This window comes from Cucurbita maxima, unplaced genomic scaffold, assembly GCF_002738345.1.
Source record: "Cucurbita maxima cultivar Rimu unplaced genomic scaffold, Cmax_1.0 Cma_Scf00012, whole genome shotgun sequence".
Taxonomy (NCBI): Eukaryota; Viridiplantae; Streptophyta; class Magnoliopsida; order Cucurbitales; family Cucurbitaceae; genus Cucurbita; species Cucurbita maxima.
Genome location: NW_019272028.1, coordinates 3898032 through 3923765, shown reverse-complemented (window position 1 = coordinate 3923765; position 25734 = coordinate 3898032). Strand labels below are relative to the sequence as shown.

The 25734-nt window shown below is 36.1% G+C and overlaps 4 protein-coding genes across 6 annotated transcripts; 1 reads left to right on the top strand and 3 right to left on the bottom strand.

Annotated features, from left to right (window-relative positions):
* The first annotated feature begins 959 nt into the window (after positions 1-959).
* On the top strand, positions 960-5324 carry LOC111487669. Its single transcript, XM_023135154.1, has 7 exons — positions 960-1444; positions 2886-3048; positions 3379-3579; positions 3654-3899; positions 4069-4216; positions 4370-4610; positions 4720-5324. Exons 1-7 carry the CDS (start codon positions 1132-1134, stop codon positions 5055-5057), a joined length of 1650 nt encoding a protein of 549 aa, XP_022990922.1. The 5' UTR covers positions 960-1131; the 3' UTR covers positions 5058-5324.
* Positions 5325-5906: 582 nt separating this feature from the next.
* Positions 5907-9557, bottom strand: LOC111487118 (receptor protein kinase TMK1-like). Its single transcript, XM_023134367.1, has 2 exons — positions 6821-9557; positions 5907-6635 (listed from the first exon to the last, which is right to left on the bottom strand). The coding sequence occupies exons 1-2, from the start codon at positions 9147-9149 to the stop codon at positions 6112-6114; spliced, it is 2853 nt and encodes a 950-aa protein (XP_022990135.1). The 5' UTR covers positions 9150-9557; the 3' UTR covers positions 5907-6111.
* A 3230-nt stretch (positions 9558-12787) lies between these two features.
* On the bottom strand, positions 12788-16467 carry LOC111487408 (transcription repressor KAN1-like). Of its 3 annotated transcripts, none has more exons than XM_023134799.1 (6): positions 15962-16467; positions 15801-15877; positions 15107-15155; positions 14755-14917; positions 13253-13346; positions 12788-13112 (listed from the first exon to the last, which is right to left on the bottom strand). In XM_023134799.1, exons 1-6 carry the CDS (start codon positions 16320-16322, stop codon positions 13104-13106), a joined length of 753 nt encoding a protein of 250 aa, XP_022990567.1. In that variant the 5' UTR covers positions 16323-16467; the 3' UTR covers positions 12788-13103. The 3 variants fall into 3 exon arrangements, with proteins under 3 accessions (XP_022990567.1, XP_022990566.1, XP_022990568.1); XM_023134798.1 differs by having other exon boundaries at positions 12788-13107; XM_023134800.1 differs by lacking the exons at positions 12788-13112; positions 13253-13346 and adding an exon at positions 13568-14073.
* A 5102-nt stretch (positions 16468-21569) lies between these two features.
* LOC111487608 lies at positions 21570-25276 on the bottom strand. The gene is made up of 3 exons (XM_023135069.1): positions 24874-25276; positions 23097-23334; positions 21570-22056 (listed from the first exon to the last, which is right to left on the bottom strand). Exons 1-3 carry the CDS (start codon positions 25174-25176, stop codon positions 21926-21928), a joined length of 672 nt encoding a protein of 223 aa, XP_022990837.1. The 5' UTR covers positions 25177-25276; the 3' UTR covers positions 21570-21925.
* Positions 25277-25734: the final 458 nt, after the last annotated feature.

The window sequence follows — 25734 nt, the reverse complement described above, 5'->3', positions numbered from 1 at the left end:
GATATGGGTATACATGACTTGTATTTGATTGATTAGATTTTTTTTAGACCAACTCGAATTATTAGAATGGTAGAGTTGGTGACTCGATATTGCATCATAGTCTTACCTAACTTAACTTAACTTAAAATTTTAAAAGTAGAGTTGAGTTGGACCGTCAATCCTATGGGACGAAATTTTATTTTTCAAAAAATTCCATTCAACCCAAATAAAAAAAAAAAAAAATTATAACATTACCCCCCACCCCATACTTAAAAAGGTTTGGTTTCTATTTAATAATTTCCTAAAATATAATAGCCAAGGTTAATATAAATTTTTAATTAAAAATTCATGAATTGGAATAAAAAAAATTTATAATATTAAATATTCTTCTACACTGCATTGCTTAAAAAAAAAAAAATAGTATTTATTTATCTATCAAACTTTAATTTTTTAAAAAATAAATCGTGACGCCCGTTGAGACAACTAAAAAAGGTCTTGGCGGGACATATGACTAAGAACATTACATATGCACTTTCCCGTGATGGAAGAACTCTGGGTGAAGACTAGTTCATCTCCCACGTTAAAGTCAAAAGCTCCAAATAAAAATGTTTCTAGAAAAAAATCATTTTCTACAAATTTAAAACTCGAGAGTAGAGATGTCACAGGTGGGCGAAGATAAGGAAGACTTCCTCGTCCATACCGTTTATTTCAGTTTCCTTATCTATAAAATTTTTTATTTATTTTTACGAGGATGAAGACGAAGGTTCTTGATGGGGTTAGGCTTCTCGGAATTTTTTTCTCCAATTAAAAAATATTAATTTCAAAAAATTTAATCCATAATTCCTATTTTTTACTTAATTTATAAAAACTAAAGTTTTAATATTATATGCATCTATATATATATATATATATATATACTTGAAAGTAAGGTGTGCTTCCTCAAGGTTGGGCCCGCGGGTTAAATGGGTCACGAAGGACTAATTTTTTATGATTACCCATCATTTTCTCCGATTTCCCTCTTGGAAACCCCTTGTTTAATTGGTCATGAAGTATGAACCCACGAAGTAGAAAAGTTCATACTGAGCTGCAATTCGCATTTCTGTTTGGAATTATAATCTGAATCTCTACACCAGATTGTGAAGCAACAGAACAATGAGGCATGGTGGATCCAGGAAGAAAAGATCGTCATCGTTTGCGCGATATGTCGTTGTTCTATGTGCCGTCGGTGCTTCAATCGGATTTTTTATGCTCAATTTTCTTATGAGGATGGAGGCTCGAGAGTCAGAATCGTCCTCTGATCAGTTAGGTAATGGCGACGACGTTGAAGAAAGTCGGGTTCTGAATGAAATGGACGGAAGGCGGAGCTGTGCGACGGTGGAGAAGATGGGAGAGGCCTTCAAAGATGGTGTCTGGAAGGAAAGCCTGAGAGTAAGAAAAATTATTCAAAATCACTTTTATTTGAATGGTAATATTTCCCTAGATGCTTTTCTGATAACCATCTGCCCTCCCCTTGTTGATCGTCTTATAGTTAAATGAATGATTAATAGCTACTGGCAAGCAGCTCTTCTTTTGTATATTAGGACAGTTTAATGGAGTCATGATTCGGCTCACGATCCATTTGTTGCCATTATAATAATCGTTTGATGTTCCATAGTGAATGTGTTGGCTGTATCGATTGAATATAAAATACTGATTGTTTGGGGGTGTTGAGTAAAATGTCGTAGATCAAAAACTACACTCAGTCAACCTCCGATGGAGCTAAGATCACGAGTAGGTAGGCTGCTAGGGGGAGGGGCGGCAGGACTGCCTTTTCAATCAATATCAGCCTGACCCCTAATTACTAGACCAACCTGGTGCGAGTTGTAAAGAGTTTTGGTCTCGAGTTGAAGGAATGTGGAAGATACTGGTTGTAAACAGGGGAAAGTAGTTGGAATTTGGAGAAGGATGGTGGATGAAACTAGAGAAAACCTTAGGTCCCAGATGTAATTTGGATGGTCAAAGTTCCCAAAGAGATTCGATATTTTTTTCACCTGGCTATAAGTTCATAGGAATATTGATGATAATGGATTGGTGCAATAGAAATTCTTGGTCGACTGTTCCTTTTACTGGGCTTTTTTTTTGTTTCTTTTGCTTAATGATAGATCCAGCTTCTTGTTAAATAATTAAAAAAAGAAAACTGCAGAAGGGTGGAATATTATTATTATTATTCTTTCTCTAGTAGGTCAAAGATACCATTCCACTTGGTCAGTGGGGATAATAATGCCAGAACAATAGTAGGAGATCATTGTGTGGTTAAAAGTAATCTTGATTGCATTATGGTGCCATATGAGCGTGAAGAATGGTCTCCTTGAGTTGCTTTCAAATTGAGAATGAGGATTCGATGTTCTTCAAGCTGCCAACTCTATAATAAAGAAGATAGTTGTTGGAGTGAATTGAAAATGAACTGCTTGTTGGTTTGGTTTAGCTCAATTCTTTGTAGTCAGTAGTTGTTAATAGTTAAATTCCTGGGTTCTTAAGTAGTCCGCTTTGTTAGTAAAAGAGATTGTTTTGAATTTAATAAAGATTCCACGAGGACGTTTTGTGAAGCCAAGCAGGTGTATTAAAGACTTCTTGGGTCTTATGAGTTATGGTGGATCTCTTGACGAAAGAATACATAAAGTGAGAAAGAAGAAAACTCACGTATACATATTCGTTCTTTAGAATAGGTTATAGGGAAATTCATATTGGTTTTTTTTCTGATGGTGTAGTTTGTGCTCTTCTTCTTATTCAAATAAAAATTCTAAAACTAATCTTCTTCATTTTGGCTTTTCCTTAACTGTTCAACCTTTTGTCATAATTGTTTTCTGGTGGAAAACCTGTTAGCTTTCTGAGATTTATAAAAACTGACATGGTTAATTTCATTTTAGGTGCTTCAAGAGTGCGACAACTTCCTCCGGAGCAGTTTTGCAAACATGGTTTTGTCATGGGCAAATCTTCAGAGGCAGGCTTTGGGAATGAGATGTACAAGATTCTAACTGCTGGAGCTTTAAGTATAATGCTGAACAGATCCTTGATTATTGGGCAAACCAGGCATGTTGGTTCTATATCAAGCCTTTTTATTTCTATTTAAAGGTTTTGAATACTATAAATGTATCGAGTCGTTAGAGGCATCTTTTGTCTGTGATAGTTCCCATTTCACACTCACATTTCAAGTTATAGGCAAAGTAATGATGCATCGGGTCTGGTATACAAAAACTCGTTAGCTTTTCTCAGCTAAAATCTCAATAAATGGATGGAATAACTTCAAAGAAGCCATCAGATTAGTATCAGAAGAAACTATGCATATCTATGCAATAGGATTATAGTCGTGCATTGATGGAATAACTTTCATAGTACTTATGTTATTACTTCTATTTTCAGGGGCAAGTTTCCATTTGGGGACTACATTTCTTATTCCGATGTCACGTTTACCATGAAAGAAATCAAGCATTTGTGGAGACTTAAAGGTTGTATTAGGAAATTCAATAGGCATTTGATTATGCGAACTGATGATTTTGAAAAGCCTGCACAGACAAATGTTCTATGTAGTAATTGGAAGGAATGGGAGCATCCTATCATATGGTATAGTTAACTTTCAGTTTACTTTAAACCGGTACTCAATTCGTACTCTTCTTATGCTGACTGATGTGCATCAGGTTCCAAGGTACAACAGATGCTGTGGCTGCTCAATTTTTCTTGAAGAATGTACATCCCGCCATGAGGGCCGCTGCTTCTAATTTGTTTGGACATCCAGAGCTTTTGGAATCTAGACCTAATGTATTCGGAGAGCTGATGAGAGTTCTTATATCTCCGTCAAAGGATGTTGAAGAAGCGGTGTTCTCAGTTCTTAAAAGTGGGGATGATCCTGATATTTCATTGCACATGAGGATGCTTATGAATAGGTAGTGTTACTACTTATTTACCGTTATTTCCTTCTCTCTCTACTTCCACTAGCTATAAGAATTGAATCCACAATGTCTATTTCCAATAAATTCCATTTAGTTGATAAAATTCCTAGATATTAGTCACTTTTGTAATCCTTTCCCTGAGCAATGTGCATCTGCATTTCAGGTCTGTGAGAGGCTTACAGGCTGCATTGCAGTGCATCAGAAAAGGCATACGCAATCTAACCACGAACTCGAAACCCAGATTGGTTTTAGTATCAGATACCCCAAATTTTGTAAAAAGTATTGTGCCCATGCTAGGTGAATTTGCAGAGGTAACTTCCTCATTGTGTGATTCCATTCTTCAAATGTAGTCCCAATTTCAAAATACATGCTTAACGGAATAATTGTTCAGTCAAAGAACCCCATAACTTTTGTATGCCTGTAAAACAATTTCGGACCACTTTCATTTGTGACTCTGTTTTCAGGTTATTCATTTTGATTATGAACACTTCAGAGGAATCATTTCTGGAACGCACGATGAATTTCATAAATTGGATTTCAGAGTGAAGGACTGGGGCCCGTCACCAAGATGGGTTGCCTTTGTGGATTTTTTTCTTGCATCCCGTGCCAAGCGTGCTGTTATTTCTGGTGCTCACAGGCGTGTAGGTACTACCTACGCTCAGCTAATCGCAGCACTGGCTGCAGCACACAATCTCGACAATCTCGGTATCTTTGAATACTCTATCTATCATTTTACATCATGTAGGAACATAATTTGTTTCTTCGAGGAACATCTGTAAAACTGTTCCTAACATAACATTACAAATATGCTCAGGGAACAATTCTACTGGTCCAGACTTCTTCTTCTTGAGTAGCTTCCAAAGTAATTTGTTGAGAGAAGGTTTAAAGAACCAGGTTGGCTGGGGTCATATCTGGAACAGATTTGCAGGTCCTTTAAGCTGCCCTAGCCAGCCTAACCAGTGTGCCTTAACCCCTCTTCTCCCTCCAGCATGGTGGGATGGACTTTGGCAATCTCCCATTCCACGAGATATCAAAAGAATGGAAAATTATGGAGTTCATTTATCGGGCTTTGGCACGATTGATGAAGACAGCCTTCGATCGTTCTGTAATGCAAAGAAGAATGTTGTGAGGACTCCCCCTTTCATATTATAGTCATTTTATGCTTCTGGTTTGTCCTGTAAGCTTTATAACTAACATAGTTCTTGTAACTTTTGCCAAACTGTGCTTATTTTGTCAATTTTGCTCAGTCCAGGAATTTGTTTCTGTTAAATCAAATTGCCGAGTAATGTCTTCTTGTATTTATTGGGTCATTTGATTTACAAAACAAAGTCTTATATGCTGTCAAGAGAGTCCAATTTCATTTTCAGTCGATACCATTGGATCAAATATGCATAAGCCGGCATTTTCCCTTTTTGCTCCCCCAGTGAACAGTTTAGTATTGGCTTATAGTTCCAAAGATGTCTTGAATAGTATTAGTGGGGGATATTGAATGGTTGGGTTGTACTTGTTCTTGGTTGATGTATATGCTTCTTTTGACTCAATGATAACACCTTGGCCACCACATTAATGCCAATTTTGGTATCCTCAGTTGCAACCCTATCCCTCTTCGGCCTTACATCGACACTATAAAGCGAAGATCTTTCCTATGGCGAATCATTAAACCCACCATGATTCCTAAAAAATCAAGGAATGGGAAGGAAATATGGATTAAAGTTGTTTACAAGGATAAGGAAGACAACTCCAACCATGCCCTACTTTGTAGTTATCCCATTTTGAAGATTATCTTATTTGGGCCCTTTATGAAGAAATATCCCTTTAATGAATACATGGCACGTCCCATCCACAAATTTCTTTTAATAGACCACCACCACCAATCTAAACTCGTTGTATGCATCAAAAATCAAGAGTTCATACTCTATATTAGCTAAACTCTATTTATGTTGCTATGTTTGAAACGTACGTATGAATCCTCTTATTTCAAAAGAGGCCCTTACAATCTTGAATAGCGGCATTTCTTAGAGATTAAAAGAACAAAAATGGAGCTTGCCTGATAAGTTTTCGAGTTAAAAAGAGATGATCTAAATAAACCATTTTTTCTGGTTCAATACACTAATACACATCCATACTAAAACATATGAGAAATCAGTAGTAATTGTAGGGATGAGAACAATTACATATAAACACTATTTTGCATAAGAAATAGTCTTCATCTCCCATCTGCAGATGTGAATGATTCTGCAAACCCGTACGGTCGTGTCGGTATGCTTGTTTGAGTGTTGTCGAAGCTGGGAAGAAGGGACGACGATTCCATCTGACTTCTACCTTCATAAGCCTGCCATTTCTTAAGTGCTTGAGGCAACGACATCTCGAGGTCAATGCCATATATATCTTCGACGTTTTGGTCAGTTGGTTTCCAAAACTCGACAAGAGATGACAATACATTGACTGCATGACCCATATCTGGCCTTTGTTGTGGCTCCCTAGCACTACAATGACCTGCCAACTCGGCAACGGTGCTGATGCTGGCGAACGTTTCTTCGGTACGTTCAATGGTCGAATCAATGGCCTTGTGGAAGGATTCCTTGTTGATTTGCATCCGTCGGAACCAAGTTACAAGGTGCATACTCTCCTCAGGCTGGCTTTCGTCAAGCGCCCTTCTCCCAGTGATCAGCTCCATTAGAATCACACCAAAGCTGAATACATCAACTTTAGTCGTTACTCGACCCGTAACTGCATAATAGGAGTTTTATGTTAGTATCGAGTCATCACACACACGAGCTCGAAGAACGTTAACAAGATAGAGAATCTCATAATCTAAAGTATTTGCATTGCCATGACGAGATATGACGAGACGATCCAAGAAGAAACACAATAATGACAGATATATATCAATAGTTTTCGATGTCGAGAAGTACCTGCATATTCTGGTGCCAAATATCCGAAGGTCCCGGCGATCCTCGTCTCAATAGAACCCTTACCTTCCGGTGCTAAACGCACGAGACCAAAGTCTGCAACCTTAGCCCTCATATCATCTCCAAGAAGAATGTTTGAAGGCTTCAAATCCCTATGTATAAAGCTTTGATGAGCCAAACCATGTAGATACTCAACACCCCTTGCAACATCCAAGGCAATGGTCAGCCTCTTTGTCCATTCCAAAGGTCTTAATCCTACTTCTAACCAGTTGAAAAGATGCCTGCTAAGTGTACCTTGAGGCATGAACTCGTACACAAGAAGCTTCTCGTTCCCGTCCAAACAGTATCCGAGAAGAGCGACGAGATGTCGGTGTCGAACTTTTGTCAAAACAGCAATCTCAGACTTAAACTCTGTTAATCCCTTGCTTTTAATCACTCCTGACTCCATTCTCTTCACTGCAATCTTCGTCCCGTCGTGTAATTCCCCTTTATAGACCGTCCCGAATCCTCCCCGTCCCAAAACATTCTCTTCACTGAAATTATTCGTGACGTTTTTCAACACTTGAATCGAAATCACCATGTTTCCTGATTCAACCATTTGAATATCATCAACCTCACTACTATCACCATATCGTGTTTCACTAATAGCACCTACACTAACACTTGATCCAGCAACCGTGATCTTCATACTCTCGTTATCCGAACCCGAATACCGTGGATGAACAACCAACGCGTTCGGGCTTTGCACTTGACTAAATCGCTTCTGCTTCCTTTTATACACACACAAAACCACCAAACCAATCAAGAAAACAACAAACAGCCCACCAACTACAGAACCCACAATGACACCAACCATGGAATTGTGCTTCTTCTCCTCATCTCCCGAGTTTCGACCACCGTTCGAACCCGCTCCCTTTGAGTCAGGCGACAACGGAGCGCCATCCAAAGAAGAATCACTCGTTTCTTTCCCAATATCAGGGTTGCCCTTAGTGTTAATCATTACATTACTCCTGAAATTTGGGATCTTCCCAGAAAGCTGATTGTTTGAAACATCCAGCTCAGTTAGAAAAGGAAGGCTTGTAAGCTCCTCAGGAACAGAGCCTGTGAGGTTATTATCAGCAAGAACCAATCTTTCCAGCCCTTTAAGAGTAGCAAACTCTGAAGAAATCACACCAGAAAGCCCCATTTTTTGAAAGTTTATAATGGTTATGCTCTGATTCCTGCAAGAAATTCCAATCCATTCATTACAAGGATCATTTCCCTTCCAATTCTCTGCAAATCTCTGAGGAAAGCCCATGAATTTCACAATGGAAAGCAATGAATTTACTCGTGAATCACATTCCCCAGGTTTTGACAAACAAAAACTGTTGGAATCATTAGCTAAATCCACTACGACCCCTGTTTTGAACAGAGGAACTGGACCCTGTAGCAGATTATTAGTAAAATTCACCACTTTCAACGACTCAGAATTCATCAAAGAACTTGGAACAAGACCTGTAAACTTGTTATCTCTTAAACTCAAAACCTGCAAATCCTTCAACCTTGAAAAATCCGGTAAACGACCCGAAAACGAGTTCGAATGCAACCAAATTTCACTCAAAGAAGTCATGTTCTGCAGAACATCAATACTCCCACTAAGCTTATTGACACTTTTTTGGCCATTAACCCATAGAGACACCAATTGAGACCCAGAGCAGCTAGAAGGAAGACCCCCTTCAAGATTATTAAAAGCAAGGTGTAAATTAGTCAGCCCTGGAATGTCATCGCCGCAGAGAAACGCCGGAATCTGGCCGGAAACATTGGCGGAGTTGGCTGAGAAGTTTTGTAGAGTGGAAGCATTACGAAGACTAGCCGGAATCTCCCAGGCTGAAAAGGGGTTGTCGTCGATTTCAACAGCCTGAAGCGAGCTCATTCCGGCGAAGAAATCCGCCGGAATGAAAGTGAACTGGTTCCCACTAAGCAAAAGCACTTGCAAAGAGGTTAATCCGCTCAAGCTCGGCAAAGGGCCAGAGATTTTGTTCCATTGAAGCTCCAATCTCTCTAAAGCAGAGAGATTTTGTAGATTTGAAGGGAGCGTACCCTGAAGATTTTGGCGGCCGATTTGGATCCGAGTGACCCGATTGTCGTCGGAACAGAGGACGAAGCTCCACTTGCAGGGATTGGGGTCCGACCAGCCAAGAGATTCCGGCGGGTTTAGACCCTTTTTCAGTGCCAGCATTACAGAGGCATCAGAGCTGAGTTCTTGGGGTTTTGCAGAGAGGAAGATTGAAGCGAAGGTTAAGAGATGAACGAGGAGAAAATGGTTGAATCCCAACTGGGTTTTCTTCTCCATGGAAAGAAACGGCAGCAGAACGAAGGACAAGATTTCTCAAGAGAGAGCAAAAATCATTGCATAAAAACAGAAAAACATAGTTTTTTTTGGTAAGAACTCGATTCAAAGTTAAAAATCTTCAAGAACAGATTGGAAAGTAAGGATTTTTGATCCGACCCAATAGAAAGAACACATCAAATAATGTGTTTATGGGATTAGAATGAGGGGAAGCGGAAGCACATGTGGAGGATGGGGCCACAAGCGTAAGAAGAACAATAGGGTGTGTGTCAGAAAGAACGAAAGAACAGCACACAACATGTTGGAATCCAAGTTGGTCTGATTCTTGCTCTGTTTCCTTTACAACCAAAGCTTTTGTTGAATCTTTACAGCTTAATTTTCTGAGTTTTTTCTTTAAATTTGTTTATTTTCTCTTCCATTGAATTGTTTATGAACATCAAATCAAAGTAACTTAAACTATTTCTATGTCTGTTTCTGCTTCCTTTTTGTTGTTTTGGTTTTTTGTTTTTAGCTTTCCAGCTTCTCTTGATTGGGTATCTATCTGTCTTGGTCTCTTCTCTTTCCCTGCTCAAAGGTGTTTTTTCTTTCGGGTTTATCAACTTTCCCGTGTTGAAGGGGTAAGATCTTTTATAAACGTTTAAAAATATTTTTAGAGTAGAAAAATTGTTAAAATATTGGATTAAGAGTTCATGGGTCGGAATGTTATTGTTTTAAAATTAATCTAGACAATCATCTTAGTTACTTTCATGTCGTTTCACACATATTTACAAATAAATTTTATGAGATCTCAGGTTAGTTGGAGAGAGATTGACCACGATACCGGTTAAAAAAGACAATATTTGCTAGTAGTGGACTTAACTGTTACAAATTGTATCAAAGCTAGATATCGGGCGGTATGCCTATGTGGACGCTGGGCCTCCCAAAGACGGGTAGATTGTAAGATTTCACGTCGTATTCCTACTTGAGCAAATGCATTTTTAAAATGTGATAATTTTGGAACTTTTATGAAATATCCAAGGTAATATTGTAAATTTTGAAAAAATACATAAATTTAAAATAATATTAAAGTCGACGAGATATTTGATTAACGAAATATACTTTATACATTTGTTCTTATTGGGGAATATTTCTGGTATTCTTATGCTTTAGCCTCGAGAGCATTTATTATAAACAAACCACTCGTTGTTGTCACTTAAAAGCTTATATCTTCATATAATACTTCGATATTTTATTTTAATTTTATGATTCTCGAGTTTCTTAAAATGAGTCATTACATCACTGTTACCATTATAAAGGGCGATAGTTTAGCCATATTTGCGACGCTTTTTAGATTGTCGAGTCTATGTAACAGTTAACCGAGTTGTCCGACTACTCTTCTAGTATACAATAAAGCTTGTCTTCTTACTCACGATTAGAATTCATTTGACTTTAGGTTGTTTAATAGAACTATCAACAACTCTTGTCAACGTTTTTAGTGGCTTTAGTTGGAGCCAACTCAACTTATTGTCTTTTTATGTGATTCTCTCTCGAAAGAAACGAGTATAAAGTTGTTGATACCTTATTGTTTTTTGGAACCATTGGGAACCTTAGAGTGTGTTCCAACTTCTCAAGTTTGTCTTGTCGGACCCGCTAAACATTCACAAATCCTAAAATCTTACAATAATCTAGTTTTACGACTCTTCCACGCTTCAAAAAACGTCTTGGGATATTTTTGGATCGAACTAGTTTAGCGTATTCTCATAATTATTACCCGAGTTGTGCTTAGCAAGTTAGGTTCATTCTTCGTGGAACGTCATCTTTCAAGATGCTCTTGGTGTTGAGAGTTGAGATAGGATCGCCAGCCTCACGGTTGTTTTTAAAACGAGTTTATTAGGAAAAGGTTCCACACCCTTATAAGAAATGTTTCACTCCCCTCTCTATCAAATGTGAGATCGCACGATCCACCCCCTTAAGACCCAACGTCCTCGCTGCACATCACTCGGTGCCTAGCTCTAATACCAATTGTAACATCTCGAGGCTACTATTAGCAAATATTATTCATTTTAGTTCGTTACGTCTCATCGTCAACCTCATAATTTTTAAAATACATCTATTAAGAAAAATGTTTCTACACTCTTACGAGGAATCGTGCACACAAGTTGTGCCATAGGTTTGCACAAAACTAAATTGTGACATGATTATTATTTTTTTATTTGTAAATTTGTTACAAGAAAGACAATATATATTACCCGATCTTAATATTAAGTGAATTATGACTTCGAGAGTGGTCGATAATTTGTTGAATAAGCTAATTATTTTTGGAATATGATTAAATTGAGAATGAGATAAATTCTCTTCTTCCTACAATATTAATGTTTAATTAATGATATGTATTTTTTAAAAAATTATTAATTCAAATATATGTAATTATAAATAACTAAGAAAAATCTATAAATATTTTATGGTTCAAAAAATTTGAGCCTTTTTAGTTTTAATTATAAACATAAGAAAATAATTTATCTATTTTTCTTTTCTTTTTATTATTTTTAAAATATATGACAAAATTAATTAGAGATAGGAGTACACTGGTATCTGAGTTCGAGTCAAACCGAGTAGAAATATGATTTTTAGAATGGTCATACATTCTGAGCTACATTAAGTAGATATGTCATATGGCATGCTCGTGATATCACAAGGTACATGTTGAGCTAATCAGTGAGTTATCATGTCAAATGCATGTGTCAAATTTGTCTACATAATTTGTCCCCGACTCCTTATTCAGCACAACATGTGGGTCGTGTAAGAAGTAAATTGTCTAACGCTAGAGGTTCAAGTGTGGCCCATGCTATCATCCAAATTGAGAAGTCATTTATGATGGTAGTACTCAAAATTTGAGGTGTTGTATCAAACCTTTTAATTTTTTCTTAAATCCCGGTATGACATTTTCTCGTCTCTTCTCTTCGACTTGTAACAAAAATAATTTGAGACGAAGTATTTTTTTCTTTTTTTTTTTTACTCATTTTAAAGAGATAATCCATCGATCAAGTGCATTAGTTTGATTGTTTGGAAGTCTCGTTTAGATTTTTTTTTTAGTTTAATAAATGCAAGGGCGAAGATTCGAATTTTACCCTCAACCAAAGGAAAATCGGTTCATAATTATTAAATTTAATATTCAACTATGTATGTTATAGATCTCATATTGGTTGGAGAGGGGAACAAAACATTTCTTATAAGGGTGTAAAAACCTCTCCTTAGCAGACACATTATAAAATTGTGAGGCAGACGACAATACGTAATGGGTCAAAACGGACAATATCTGCTAGTGGTGAGTTTTGACCATTACAAATGGTATTAGAGCTACCCTTGGGGGATGAACCGTAAGAACCCACATCGGTTGGAAATGAGAATGAAACATTCCTTATAAGAGTGTGGAAATCTCTTCTTAGCATACACATTTTAAAACTATGAGGCTACGTAATGGGCTAAAACGGACAATATCTGCTAGTGGTGGGCTTGATTGTTACATATACCGTACATACTAGAGGTTCTAATTCAAAAAATGTGTTTGAAATAGGCTATAATATTAAGGTGAGACTAGAAACCTTATTTTGTTCCTAACTTAATTTCAATAATTGAGATTTGAAATGGTAATTAGTGTCTTACTCACTAAACTACATTGAATTAATATTAATACAATAAATACAAATTATATAGTTAATAATGATATCTTAACCACTACACAAACAAGTCATTAAACACCATAATACAAAATCGATATGCACTCTCCTTCCCGAACCCTAAACTCTAAACATTTATATGAATTAATAATGTCTCCAAAATTTAAGTACATAATTGGAAAAAATACAAAGATAAGTAATCGGACTTTCTTCTCGAGCACACGACAATCAAATTTGCCTAAAACCATCTCTAAATTAGGGTTCAGACAATCCAAATGCAATTAATCTCTCGAACAACTTCTCATCTGAACTGAATCAAACCCGTAAATCAATATTAATTAAGTTACTCTTAGAAGAATTGTTGTTTTTTTTTTTTTAATATTAAATTTCATTGGTTAATCAAGTATATTAAAAAGAAAATATTATATAAATTTGTGCTTGAATTTATACCTTTTGTTGTGAGGATTTTGGTGGAACTTTTAAAGTTGATGATTGGCCGCCATCCATGTCATGGCAACTCCTTGTTGGCCGACCGTCTCTAACGCTGAAAACTCACGAACATAATAAATATATCTCGATAAAAGTTTTAATAATATCTTTAAATTGCTGATACTTTGTTTAAAAAATACTCTTGAAATTTAAAGTGTTAAAACAAATAATTTTAATTATTATTATACCTAATAGACTCATATCATTATTAACTCTATTAATTTAATGCACACATAACACGTGATTATAGATTAATTCAATGATCGAGTGAACAAAACCCATGAATTGTGTCACACGAGACAAATTTTGGGTTAGCTAGACTAAACAAAAATTCGATTCTCTAACCCTAAGCTTAGTCCCAATAGTTTGCCCACTTTGAAATTACTTCATCGGATGAACTTAAGTTACGTATCAAAAGATTTTTAATTATTATCAATTTGAATGTTTAGATAACGAAACACATCGGAATAAAGTAAAAAGTTAAAAAGGAATTCAAACTCAAAACTCAATCTTTTGTGTAAGAAAGAAGATTTGAGTTGCTTTTTTGATTCTTTTAGGTAATTTGATAGGCAGGGATGTGCGATGAAGGGCAAAGAAAAAGGAAAAGAAAGCAAAGGCTTCTTCTTGTGTTCATCATGTTCTTCATGTTCTTCTTGTTCTTCGCAACATCCATGCAGAAACCAAAGCAACACAGAGATCTTTGAATTTTGGATCTTTTGGACGTAAAAATCTATGCTTTTCTTTGTTTGTCAGAACACAGCAGTCTTTGGATTTTGTTTCACCTTTAATCAACACAACCCATTTACGTTTTTTTTTTTTTAAATATTTTTTTGTTCTTACTCTTTTCGAATAAGGGTTTGGAGGTATGTTTACGTTAAATTAATAAAAATTCGTCTAAAAAATAGTTTCAATAATACCCTTAAACTTACCGAAAAAAAAAAGTTACAGAAATATCTTTACCGTTAATTTTAAATAAAAACGGTTAATAATTTGTTTAAAAATACTTTGAACTTTAAAAAAATCATTAATACCCTTAACGATATTAATAAAAAATTTTAATCTCGACTCCTTTTGGAGTTCTTTGTTCGACATTTAAGGATTTGTCAATCTATTGACACGGCTAAGTTTAGGGCATGACTTTGACACCATGTTAGACGAACACAACTCTCCACAATAGTATGATATTGTCCACTTTGAGCATAAGCTCTCATGGCTTTGCTTTGGGCTTCCCAAAAGGCCTCATACCAATGAAGAGTGTATTCTTAGATTATAAACCCATGACCATTCCCTAAATTAGCCGATGTGGGACTTTCATCATCCAACGTCTTTCCTGTCTATCTATATATTTGTCCATATACTAACACTAAATGTATTTTTGACTTTTTTTAAAAAAAAATTAAAGCGTATTAATAAAACTTTTGAAAAATTAAAAATATTTTTTAAAGCGTAATAATTAAAGTTACCTCGTTGAATTCATAGAAAGAACGAGAGTATTTGAGGAAGAATAGCCCATATCCCTTCGAGTCGAAAAAAGTTGCAAGCTTCCATCTCCCGTTTCACTTCCCATCGACATCGAGATCGATAACATTTCATCGTCTAGAACACCAGAGCTATCCTCGGACCGACCTTCAAATAAAACACGCAATATATGAACATAATCAACTCAAATTTGTATAATTTGTCCAAGAACATAGGAGCTTGTCCAGCAAAATAGAGGGCATTTGTTGGGTAAATGCAATGCAAGAAGGTTGGTTTAGGGTATAAAAATAAAGAAAGAGATAAGGCTGATAAAAAGAAAAGGGGCAAAGGAATTACCTGGAGAAGCTGCAGGCTTGTCGGTGGTCGTCTTAAGAGCACGAAACATCTGCAACAATAAAGAAAGATAATTCATTAATTTAAAACTTAATTTTTAAAGCTCGAAATTAAAGAGATTAAGGATTCAAAATGTTAAAAGCATAATTATAATTATTATGTAGAAAGTGGTGTTAATAAAGAGAGATTAAGGATTCAAAATGTTAAAGCATTATCATAATTATGATTTAGAAAGTTTGATTATGATTATGATTTTAATGTATTTTTTCCCACTTTATTATATTCGAATTTTTTTTTGATGACCCGAAAAACCCAACCGAACCTGGATAATTTGAGTTGGTTGATTAACTTATTTTGGTTCAATTTAGAATAGAACCGATTGGTAGGTTTTCATGGGTTTTAATTACGTAACGTTTTAATCTTATTAAAAATAAAAATTTGAATAAATGACCGGAATAGCTCGAACCAACCCAATCCAAAAATTTATGATTCGAACAATTGGGTTGAGTCTAAAAATGTCTCAACCCGACCTATGAACATGCATTCATTTAGTTGTGGAACCGTGTTCTACTGTTCATGACACAGACTCGAGCAAAGTTTAATAGCTAAAGCATCCCTATTATCTCGTAGATTCATCAAATTCACGCTCGATAATCGAATTTATAACGTAATATTTAAAAAAAGAAAGAAAAAAAACCTGTAAATGGCTTTTGACGTGAGCCAATGTAAGATCCTTGACATCCATAAGCTCTAGAACAGATTTAGGTGTAGCTCCTGAAAAACAACACAAACCAACCAAACTTCTAGATACATTCAATCTAAAAAAAGTAAATGAAAATAAAGCTTCAAAATTGTTACTTTCATGGCCACCAAGAAGCTCAACAGCATGAACAAACTGAGCATGGAGGGTACTCGTCCACCGCATCCTCGGGGCCCTCGTGCACCGCCCTCTCGCCATCGGCGACCGACCCGGATCCAATTGGTGCTGAAGAAACGGCAGGGGCGAAGCGAAGGCATGATGATGATGATTATGATGATTGAAAAGCCAAACCCCATTAGTAATTTGATTGAATTTATGATTATGAACAGCCCCAACTCCATTATTAGGAGGAGAAATTTGAAGAGAAAGATCAAGATCGAGAAATGAAGAAGAAGAAGAAGAAGAAGATGACGAAGATGATGAAGATTGAATATTTATAAAGCTTTGAATGTTGGGCATGTTTTTTTTTTTTTTAACAAAAAAAAAAAAGGAAGCAATGATTCAAAAACAAAGAGAAGATATGAATTTAGGGTTTGATTGGTGTTGTTGTTCTGGGTGTTCTTGTTGTTCTTGAGAGACATGCACAGATATAGAGCAGAAGAGAGAGAAGAGAGAAGAAAATAAAGAAGGGAATAAAGGGGAAAGGCAAAGAGAGTAATAAATTTGGGAGAATTCCAAAGGATACTACTTTTATTCCATGTCCCTCATCTAAAATTATTTAGCAACCCATATAATATTAATTTGTTGTAATTATTGTAGCTCGAGGTCGACACACGAATACACGAACATAATCAAAATGCTAACTACTCGAGCTAAGGCAAAGAAAAGGTAACTATCCTTACAATTCAACATGAGTTCCAAGTGGAGCATGTTTAACTTTGAAGTTCTTTTGATTAAGCCACTGAAAAGGAAAGTACTCCTTATTGGGATGAGTAGTGAAGTTGTTTTAAATCTTTCTTAGTCGTCCTACTTTTAAGATTACTCTCATTTAGATGTGGTCTCGATTCATTTATGTGTCCCTCCTGTGTCACATAATTTGGGTAAGGAATTAAAAATATGATTTATGAAGGAATTTCACATAATAAACCGGATTGAGCCATAGATTCTAATCGAGGATGATTAGAATCTAAGTAAAGCATGATTAACCCGCGAGCGAGGTGGTTTTGAGCTACCTCCTAAACCCCTTGTTCGAAGGAGGTTGGTCGACCCTTTCCCCAGCCAGCGACATATGCATTCAAATTGAATAAAAAATGTTATAAGTTTTATTATTTTCATCTAGTATAATTTGGGTCGATGTTACATGAGAACGAGATAGTTCTGAGCTACCTCCTAAACCCATTGTGTTGTGTCACCGAATCGGTCCCTAATTCATAGCCAACAAGGTATAGGGCTAAAAATGTCATTATTCAAGTCACATGAACATTCGAAAATTAAAAAAAGGAAAATGTAGGGATTACCTAAAAGATGAAAGGAACGGTTGAAAATGTGAATGTGACAACATTTATAAAAACAAACGACACAAAAACTGTGCATAGGGCGTAAGTGCATATTCAAGTATCTTCCTGTTAGGCATGGGCAAATCCTTAACAACTATCTCGAGTATTGGCGCGGATGGTTAGACACGAAAAACCCCGCAAGTCTCGCCATAGAGGAGCCCTTGACAGAAGACCAATTAAGGAGCTTGACCAATGTGAGATTAGAGCAACCTCAAGAGCCCACAATTATCATGGGTGAATCTAGCTACTTGAGCCAAGTCAAGAATAATATAGATTAGGGACCTAAAAATAAGGGAAGACCAAAGACAAGTAGTTGAACCATAGGTGACACTCATGTGTTGGCAAAGGCCCATTTCGTTCAACCCACATGTGGGATGGCCAAGGCTCGATTTAGTCGAACTCACGAGAGGTTATGGTCTATAAGGTTGACTTGTACCTGAGTTGACCAAATCTCACAGTAGTCAACCTGTTTATAAGTCTTTTTTATCCTCTACAATCGATGTGAGATCTTACATAAATTTGACTTCTTTTTATCAAAATTTTTAGATTTTAGACGGTTAAAAGTGTGACAACGACTCCGCTCCGTGGACATGGATTAATGAATTGATTAGGGTGAGAGTATATTTCAAAGGAAAGTGAGAGTAGAAGAAAGAACAGAAAGGGCCTGATGTCAGTGTTGTGTGTGGTCAACAAATTCAAACACTGCCCCAGCCAAATTAATGCCTCAATTTGGCAGTTTGCTAATGTACCTATCATCCTTAATTAATGTGTAAGAACGTGGGACATGTTTTGCAGCTCTTACCCCACCAACAACATTCATCTTCTTTTTTTAAAGAAAACTGCATAATCTTTCTTATCTAAGTTGCATGAATTTGAGCCAATATTTGTATGATTAAAGTTTGATGTGTGAGATCTCATATCAGTGCGAGAGAGTAACGGAGTATTCCTTATATGAATGTGAAAAGTTTTCCCTAATAGACACGTTTTAAAACTATGAGGCTGACGGCAATTCGTAACAGGTTAAAATGAACAATATTTGTTAACGGTGAGCTTGGACAGTTACAAATGGTATCAGAGACAGACACCAGGCAGTAAGGCAGCGAAGACGCTAGCCCCAAAAGGAGATGGATTGTGAGATCTCACATAGTATAGAGAGAAATGAAACATTTCTTATATGGTGTGAAAATCTCTCCTTAGTAGATGTGTTTTAAAACCGTGAGGTTGACAGCGATACATAACCGACAACATATTCTAATCTAGGGTTTTTAGGACATCATGTATATATGCTCATAAATCTTAGCAAAAGTGAAGTAAGAATATACTAAACCAATCAAACGTGTTTGTTGTTAAACAACCATATTTATGCTACTCTATAACTGTGACTCGAGCGAAAATTTTCAAATAGCTAATTGCAGCCTATTAATCACCAAATGCATCTTGTACTCGTGATTCAATGATACGTTAGATATAAATTCAATAACAATTTATATTATGTTTATGTCATAAGCAATGCTTCAATGGACTGATTCAAATAGCTACTTGCATACTTTCTATTGTTTAACGTGCCTCGACACACTAAAAGTATCAATTAAAACACGTAACAAGTATAAATATCACATAATCATGCTTCATTTAACTTTGGCTTAAATAAAAAATCCAAAGAGCTACTTACCTCAATCCGAGTTCTTGTTTTTTTTTTTTTTAATTAGCGAAAATTTATGAATACTACTGAAATCAAATTGAAAATCAAACATTTAGAGGTCAAATCGAAGCTACTTCACACTAGAACGACAACGAAAAGTGAAAGAAGAAAACAGGAAATTAAAAAGAGAGTAGAAATTCACGAATAAGTTAGGGAAGAAGAAGTTGACCGCATGAAGTTGGATTCACAAAACATGCTAAAAGAACTCTTGTTAGTTTATGGGGACAGTCTTCACTCTTAGAAAAACATTGAGACAAACATGTAACGTGTAGAGGATGCAGGAGAATGTTGGGGTCATCAAGTGTCAAATTTAGATCCCAAATCTCGGTCCAAGTTCTAAGCATGTGGTATTACAAATAGTATATGAAGAGCAGGACCTTTCTTATTAGAATGTGGTTCGGGAACGATAATTTACCGACGAAATGTTGTTGTCTGGTAAGGGCAGTAGGAAATTCAATAATTTATAATCAAATTTGGAATTTTGAATGGATTAATATTGTAGTATGCTAATATTCAAAGCATTCAAATAGAAGTTGAATATCCACCAGTCACCTTCAATGAGTATCCATTGATTGGACTGTTCATTGATTGGCAAAATTTTGTGTAATAAATGCCACTTTTATTTGTGTCTTTGGTGGGATCACATTTAATTTTGACACTTGTGAATGAGACATACTCCTTTTCCCAATTGCTTGCATTAAAAGCAATTACAAATATGAGTATAATGAAAGTTGAATATGTATCCCATTAGCTACAATGGTGCACGGGTTGATAAACCAATTCTTGAACTCCGACCTAACTTAAAGACGATAGCCCAATTTTACTTGTATCTATGGAAGGCTCGCTTCGAGTAGGTCAGACTCTTTCTTCCCAACCTATTTCACGACCCGTAGGCTTTCTACCTCCCCACGACATAAAACATGTTTATGATAGCTACGTTCCATTTTTATAGGTATTTGTTAAGCTTGGGATAAAACAAATGGTATGATAGCTACGTTCCATTTTTATAGGTATTTATTAAGCTTGGGATAAAACAAATGGGTGGCTAGTCGTTTTCTAAAACTTTGGTAAATGGCAATTTCACTTTGTTGATTATACTTTGCGTACCGTCTCATTAAATTCTATTTACTTGATTGAGGTAATAATCTCAAAATCTCGGGTAGAATACTGCCTAAATTCTATCTATCACTATTTCAAGTGGTTTTTTTTTTTTTTTTCTTTGACTTTTAGGACAACGAAGCCTTTAGAGCGAAGCAAACAAATTTTATAAAATAGGTAGTCTATTTCAACAAATTAAAAAATTATTTTAAAATACTTACGAAACGTTATATTAATGTCGAGGCTTCCCTAAGGTTTATAATATGAAACAATTTTCACTAAGTACTTTTTTTGAAAAGGCTTATAAATTCAACTTTTGATTGATTTTAAGTAGAAACACCTTTGAGTCAACATAGGGTCCCAAACATCAGTTGGTCATCATGAATCTTCAATCAACCCTTTTTGGACTTCTTAAGACCATACACAAGCCTAGGTTTTTATTTTTTTATTATTATTATTAATTATGCATTTTTATCCTTTTTCCTACATTTATCTTGCAATATGCTTCATAATAATTATTGATTCACCCTTTCTCTAGCACTTTTCGGTCGATGACTTATTGAAGCAAAAGCGTTGTTTAATGTTTAACTGGTATTACGTTCATTTAGAACAATTCAAGCTATTTTTGTTCCGTTGTTAAGATTTAATTATGTGGAAATAAAATTTCAAAGTCTAACTATCAATTCATTAACGTTTAACCTTTAGCTAACATGTGTGAACATAAATCAACCGCTAAGACATAATCTACAATACATGATTTTGGAACGTATCAAGATAACAAACCTTATCGAACATGAAAGTTTTTTTTTTTTTTTTTCTTTTTTGTACGGATGACCTAAAATTGTAAGAAAATGAACTTTGACTCAACTTTTTTTTTTCTTTTGGTTTTGGGTGTAGCTCCCTTCTCCTTGCTCTCTTCCTTTCCTCTCCTTTCTTTGACAGAGAAATATCTCGTGGAGTTTTAAAAGCTTACAAGTCGTGAAAAAAAGAAGCAATGACAGTATCTGAGGAATAAGCATTGATAAACTCTATCCTCACACAACCACAACAATACTCAGTGTCTACCATTGGAAGGAAGAGAAAGGAACTCTCAATCGATTGACAAAAGGATTTGATTGACAAAAGGATTTGAACTTAAAAAACGAGAAAGGAGAGAGATAGGAGAGACAAAGGGAAAAAGTGAAAATGAGAGGAAAAAGAAATAGTAGTTTTATGTTAGTTGAACTATGCTTATATTGACTGACTACTTAAATTATAAGTAAGACTTATATTTTGCATCTGGTTAACCTCTTCCAAATGAAATACAAATTACACACACTTATGATTCACACTATACAAACATAAAATTCATGTTTCTAACCTCGAACTTCATAAATCAAAATTCATTCAATTAGTCATCTTCTCATTGAACACTTCAAATTTAAATCCTTGTAAATTTTCACAATTACAGTACATAGCAGTAACTTAAAGCCAAAATATTACTTAGATTATGACAATTCTCGGAAGTTCTATCTTCAATCTAAATACTTTCATCACCAATAAAGGAACCCATAAAATAGTAGGACTATATTGTACGACTCAACACATTTAATAGAATATTTACATTACAAATACATGTTATGGTTTCACTACCTAGAACAACTTCAAAGTCAACACAACATATGCAGCAGATGCTCCAAAAAGTGACTCTCAGTAGGGGAAAACACGTGTGAAGCAATAACATACACCAGTTCAAAGCATTCATTTAACTCATCTAAAAACATTACCTAATCTTTGTGGGCACGTCTAGCATGAGAAAATGCTGAAATTACTGAACTGCCCGCGCTCATCGACTGCTTAGCAATACCAAAACTTTTTCGTATTGCTAGCCATACCACACAGAAGAACCCAATCCAACCTGAATTTTGAAGATGCAAGATGTTAGAGCAAAGAAAGAATTGAAGTACGGAGATTCCAATAGTGCACAATTGACACTAAGGTCGACTCTCATGAAGACAAACAAAATCAATGGGAATTCATTGACTAGTGTATGGCTTTGTCTAAATGAAAGCGAAACTTCTCTTGATCCGCTAGTTCAATCAGTAGCTTACGTCATTTTCTGTTGAGAATTGGTGAGAGAGGAGTCTCACATCGGCTAATTAAAGGGTTGATCATAGATTTATAAATAAGGAATACTATCTCCATTGGTATGAGGCCTTTTGAAGAAACTAAAAGAAAAGTCATCAGAGCTTATGCTCAAAGTGGACAATATCATACCATTGTGGCAATTCGTGGTTCCTGTCATGGTATCAGAGTCATGCCCTTAACTTAGTCATATCAATAGAATTTTCAAATGTCGAACAAAGAAGTTCTGAGCCTCGAAGGTGTAGTCAAAAGTGACTCAAGTGTCGAACAAAACGTGTACTTTGTTCGAGGGCTCCAGAGAAGGAGTCGAGCCTCGATTAAGGGGAGATTGTTTGAGGGCTTCATAGGCATCAGGGTAGACTCTATGGTGTACTTTGTTCGAGGGGAGAATTGTTGAGAATTGTTGGGAAAGGAGTCCACATCGACTAATTAAATGTTGATCATGAGTTTATAAAGAATGAATATTGTCTCCATTGGTATGATGCCTTTTGGGAAAACCAAAAGAAAAGCCACGAGGGCTTATACTCAAAGTGGACAATATTATACCATTGTGGAGATTCGTGGGTCCTAACATTTTCGTCCATACCATTAAGCTAAATGCACACAAATGATTCAGAAAACAATTCAATTCGTGGTAGAGAACCCCAACGAAAGAGAAAGCAGAAGCATATAGCTAGAAAGCTGCAAACTGATGAACACGTTATTCCTTAAGAGGAGACCGAACCATGTCAAACCAACATGTACACATTCATATCAACAGGTTAAGAGGTTTTAGAGAAACATGGCTTAGATAAGAGTAGATATCATTGCTACCTGCGGCGATCACCACTGCTACAATTGCTGAGATTGTTGCAGTGGATATAACAAACAAAGCAACTGTTAATGCTCCGATGTAAACAGCCGTTATGCAAGCAAAGAAAAGTGCCAAGAAGCCTCCAACTGCAGCCAAGGAAACAAGAAGAGAAATAACAACGGCGTTGAAAGTTGCTGCCAGAAAGAATAGCAGAAAGATGAGCAATCCCGTCAATGCAAGAAGAGCAATTGTCCCAACCTGCAGCAATTCCAAATGTAAGTAACTACTAATAAGAAGGGAGCTGGTGAGAACATAAAAAGACTTCAGTTTGTCTGTGTCTGAAAGAGAGAGAGGACTATTACAACAAAAATCTTGCAACAGATATAAAACAGATAAAAGCAGTCAGAGGACCTACACTACAGTACATATCATTCATCAGCATCAAACCTATTTGGTACCCTCGACTTTTGTTATATATATCTTTCCAACAGTTGCACCCTCCTTGAGTCGAACCTCAAGAGCCAGAACTTTTTCTTTCCATTGTTAGTAAAATATCTATCAATTTCTCATCATTTATAATTTTTTTTAGATAGAAAAATTTTCATTAACATAATCCTCAGAGATGGGGAGGTGAGATATCAACGACCCATAACAATGCCAAAAGGGTATAAACAACTCTTACAATTGGCACAAATAAAAAATGAGTCAAAATCACAAAGAACTTTAGAGAACTCCATACGGAATCTAGAAATTTTAAAATCTTTCACGTATCTTCTCCATCCATGAGAGTACCCCTAAAACAAAAGGGTTAAATCTTTTCAATAATCACACTCCTAGAAGAAGTAAACTTGACCCTTGGGGTATTAGGTATATCCTTCTAGGCTATGCCCCTACACTAAAAGGGTTAAATATATTATTCTCTCATGAACAAAAAATTCCATTTTTCCTGTCACCATCTTTGGAACCAAGCACTCCTATCGAAATCAAAGCTCCTAAGAGCTGTAGGCAAAGGAGCCCGGCCCCAAAACAATCTCAGACAAAACCGCTCCAATTTTACATAGTTGATAGGTAGCAACAACAGGGAAACCAAACAATAAAACTCAAGAAACTAGACATCAAAAAGATCATATTGTCTATTCAAGATGAAACAAGAAAAGAAAAAGTCTGAAGGATAGCAAATACTTGAACGAAGTCAAGAATTTTCACTCAATTCAATAGTCAAAACCCTCCATGGTTTATGGAATGGATAGAAAAATGGGCTACATCTTCAAAGGTTCTCATCCATTAACAAGGGCAAAAACAATTGGGAATGAGTGAAGCACCTAAGTAGCACTACAGTCTTACAGGTCCAATGCAACGTTTGGCCATGGAAGAAGAAATCAACTCCCTCCAGAAGACCAAACAGCAGAAGATGGTGGCTGAAAATGAGTTTACAAAAAGAAAGAAGGCTGAAAACATTGGCAAACGGGTCAAAACAAGAGGAAATTACCTCTGCAAATTATTTTCTCTGATCGTCAAAAACACAACCACTCGAGCTCTCACCGCACTTGCCATTGATCGAATTGTTAAACAATATTCATTATTAAGAAAAAAAAAATCCTACTAACAACAAATCCCGCCCAGATCAATCGTTGCCATTAAACAAGAACCAAAAAACAACAGAGATAATACCATTTAAGCGATAAAATCAAAATCTCCAACAGTCCATCTAACCATTAAGTACTGAACAGAAAGCATCTCAAACACAATAAACAAGTCCAGACAACCACCAATTTTGGAATTATCAGTAATACTCACGGAGATAACAAGGAGTGCTCTAAGAGGACTGCCCCTGCGAGTCCAGCAAAGAACATCACAACCAATGTTTCTGCAGGCCTTTTCAACGGCAGGGCCATTCTCGGTGATGGAGACCTTAACGCGCTGGAACAATGAAGAACCCTTAGCTTTATCGGGGGAGAAAACCTCGGCGATCAGACGGCGGAGGGTTTCATAAACTGTCTGATCCTCACTATGCAGTCCTTTGGACTTGTGACTGGTTCTCTCTTGTTCGTCAACCGGCACGGTGCCATTCCGATCATCGGAATCGTACTTCTCCGCCATTTTTTAGGGGCTCCGGCGAATCTCGTGAATCAATCAATAGTGAAACTGTGCGCAGATTCCAGAACTCGGGTGTCGACTTTTCGATGGATAGATTATTGCATTTGATTGACCGGCAATTAAGTAAATCCTTGGAGCCCCACGTGGCACGTGCACATTTATATTGACGACTGAGTATTTAACACGTGTCATTTTGAGAAGACTTGAGATAATATCATTATTGATAGTTTAGATCAATCCAAATTTGCTATATATATTATTATTTTTTTTCCACTAATACTTTTAAATTCATTTTACGAAATAGGAGCAAACCATTATTTATAACGGTGTAGAAAATTCTTTCTAATAGACGCGTTTGAACAGTGAAACTGGAAACAGTTCGTAATGGGTCAAAGCGGACAATATCTGCTGACATCCCATGTTAGGGTTCTTAGAATTGAAACCGACAACCTTTCAGCATTGGCTTTTATGAGTAGCGTTGATCTTTTCGGATAAGATCTTACCTGTAATATACCTAATGATCATCCTCACGACATGAGATCATTCTTTCATATTCAATTC

What these genes read in the sequence shown, in the direction of transcription:
- LOC111487669 (XM_023135154.1), top strand. Translation starts at nt 1,132, where the DNA reads ATGAGGCATGGTGGATCCAGGAAGAAAAGATCGTCATCGTTTGCGCGA. An exon ending in AAATCACTTTTATTTGAATG is followed by an intron (nt 1,445 to 2,885) that starts GTAATATTTCCC and finishes ATTTCATTTTAG; the next exon opens with GTGCTTCAAGAGTGCGACAA. An exon ending in ATGAGGATGCTTATGAATAG is followed by an intron (nt 3,900 to 4,068) that starts GTAGTGTTACTA and finishes TCTGCATTTCAG; the next exon opens with GTCTGTGAGAGGCTTACAGG.
- LOC111487118 (XM_023134367.1), bottom strand. Translation starts at nt 9,149, where the DNA reads ATGGAGAAGAAAACCCAGTTGGGATTCAACCATTTTCTCCTCGTTCAT. An exon ending in TTTGGCACCAGAATATGCAG is followed by an intron (nt 6,636 to 6,820) that starts GTACTTCTCGAC and finishes CCTATTATGCAG; the next exon opens with TTACGGGTCGAGTAACGACT.
- LOC111487408 (XM_023134798.1), bottom strand. Translation starts at nt 16,322, where the DNA reads ATGCCCAACATTCAAAGCTTTATAAATATTCAATCTTCATCATCTTCG. An exon ending in ACGTCAAAAGCCATTTACAG is followed by an intron (nt 15,156 to 15,800) that starts GTTTTTTTTCTT and finishes TTATTGTTGCAG; the next exon opens with ATGTTTCGTGCTCTTAAGAC. An exon ending in CAAGCCTGCAGCTTCTCCAG is followed by an intron (nt 14,918 to 15,106) that starts GTAATTCCTTTG and finishes TTTTATTTGAAG; the next exon opens with GTCGGTCCGAGGATAGCTCT.
- LOC111487608 (XM_023135069.1), bottom strand. Translation starts at nt 25,176, where the DNA reads ATGGCGGAGAAGTACGATTCCGATGATCGGAATGGCACCGTGCCGGTT. An exon ending in GAGCACTCCTTGTTATCTCC is followed by an intron (nt 23,335 to 24,873) that starts GTGAGTATTACT and finishes GAATTGCTGCAG; the next exon opens with GTTGGGACAATTGCTCTTCT. An exon ending in AGCAGTGGTGATCGCCGCAG is followed by an intron (nt 22,057 to 23,096) that starts GTAGCAATGATA and finishes TTCAAAATTCAG; the next exon opens with GTTGGATTGGGTTCTTCTGT.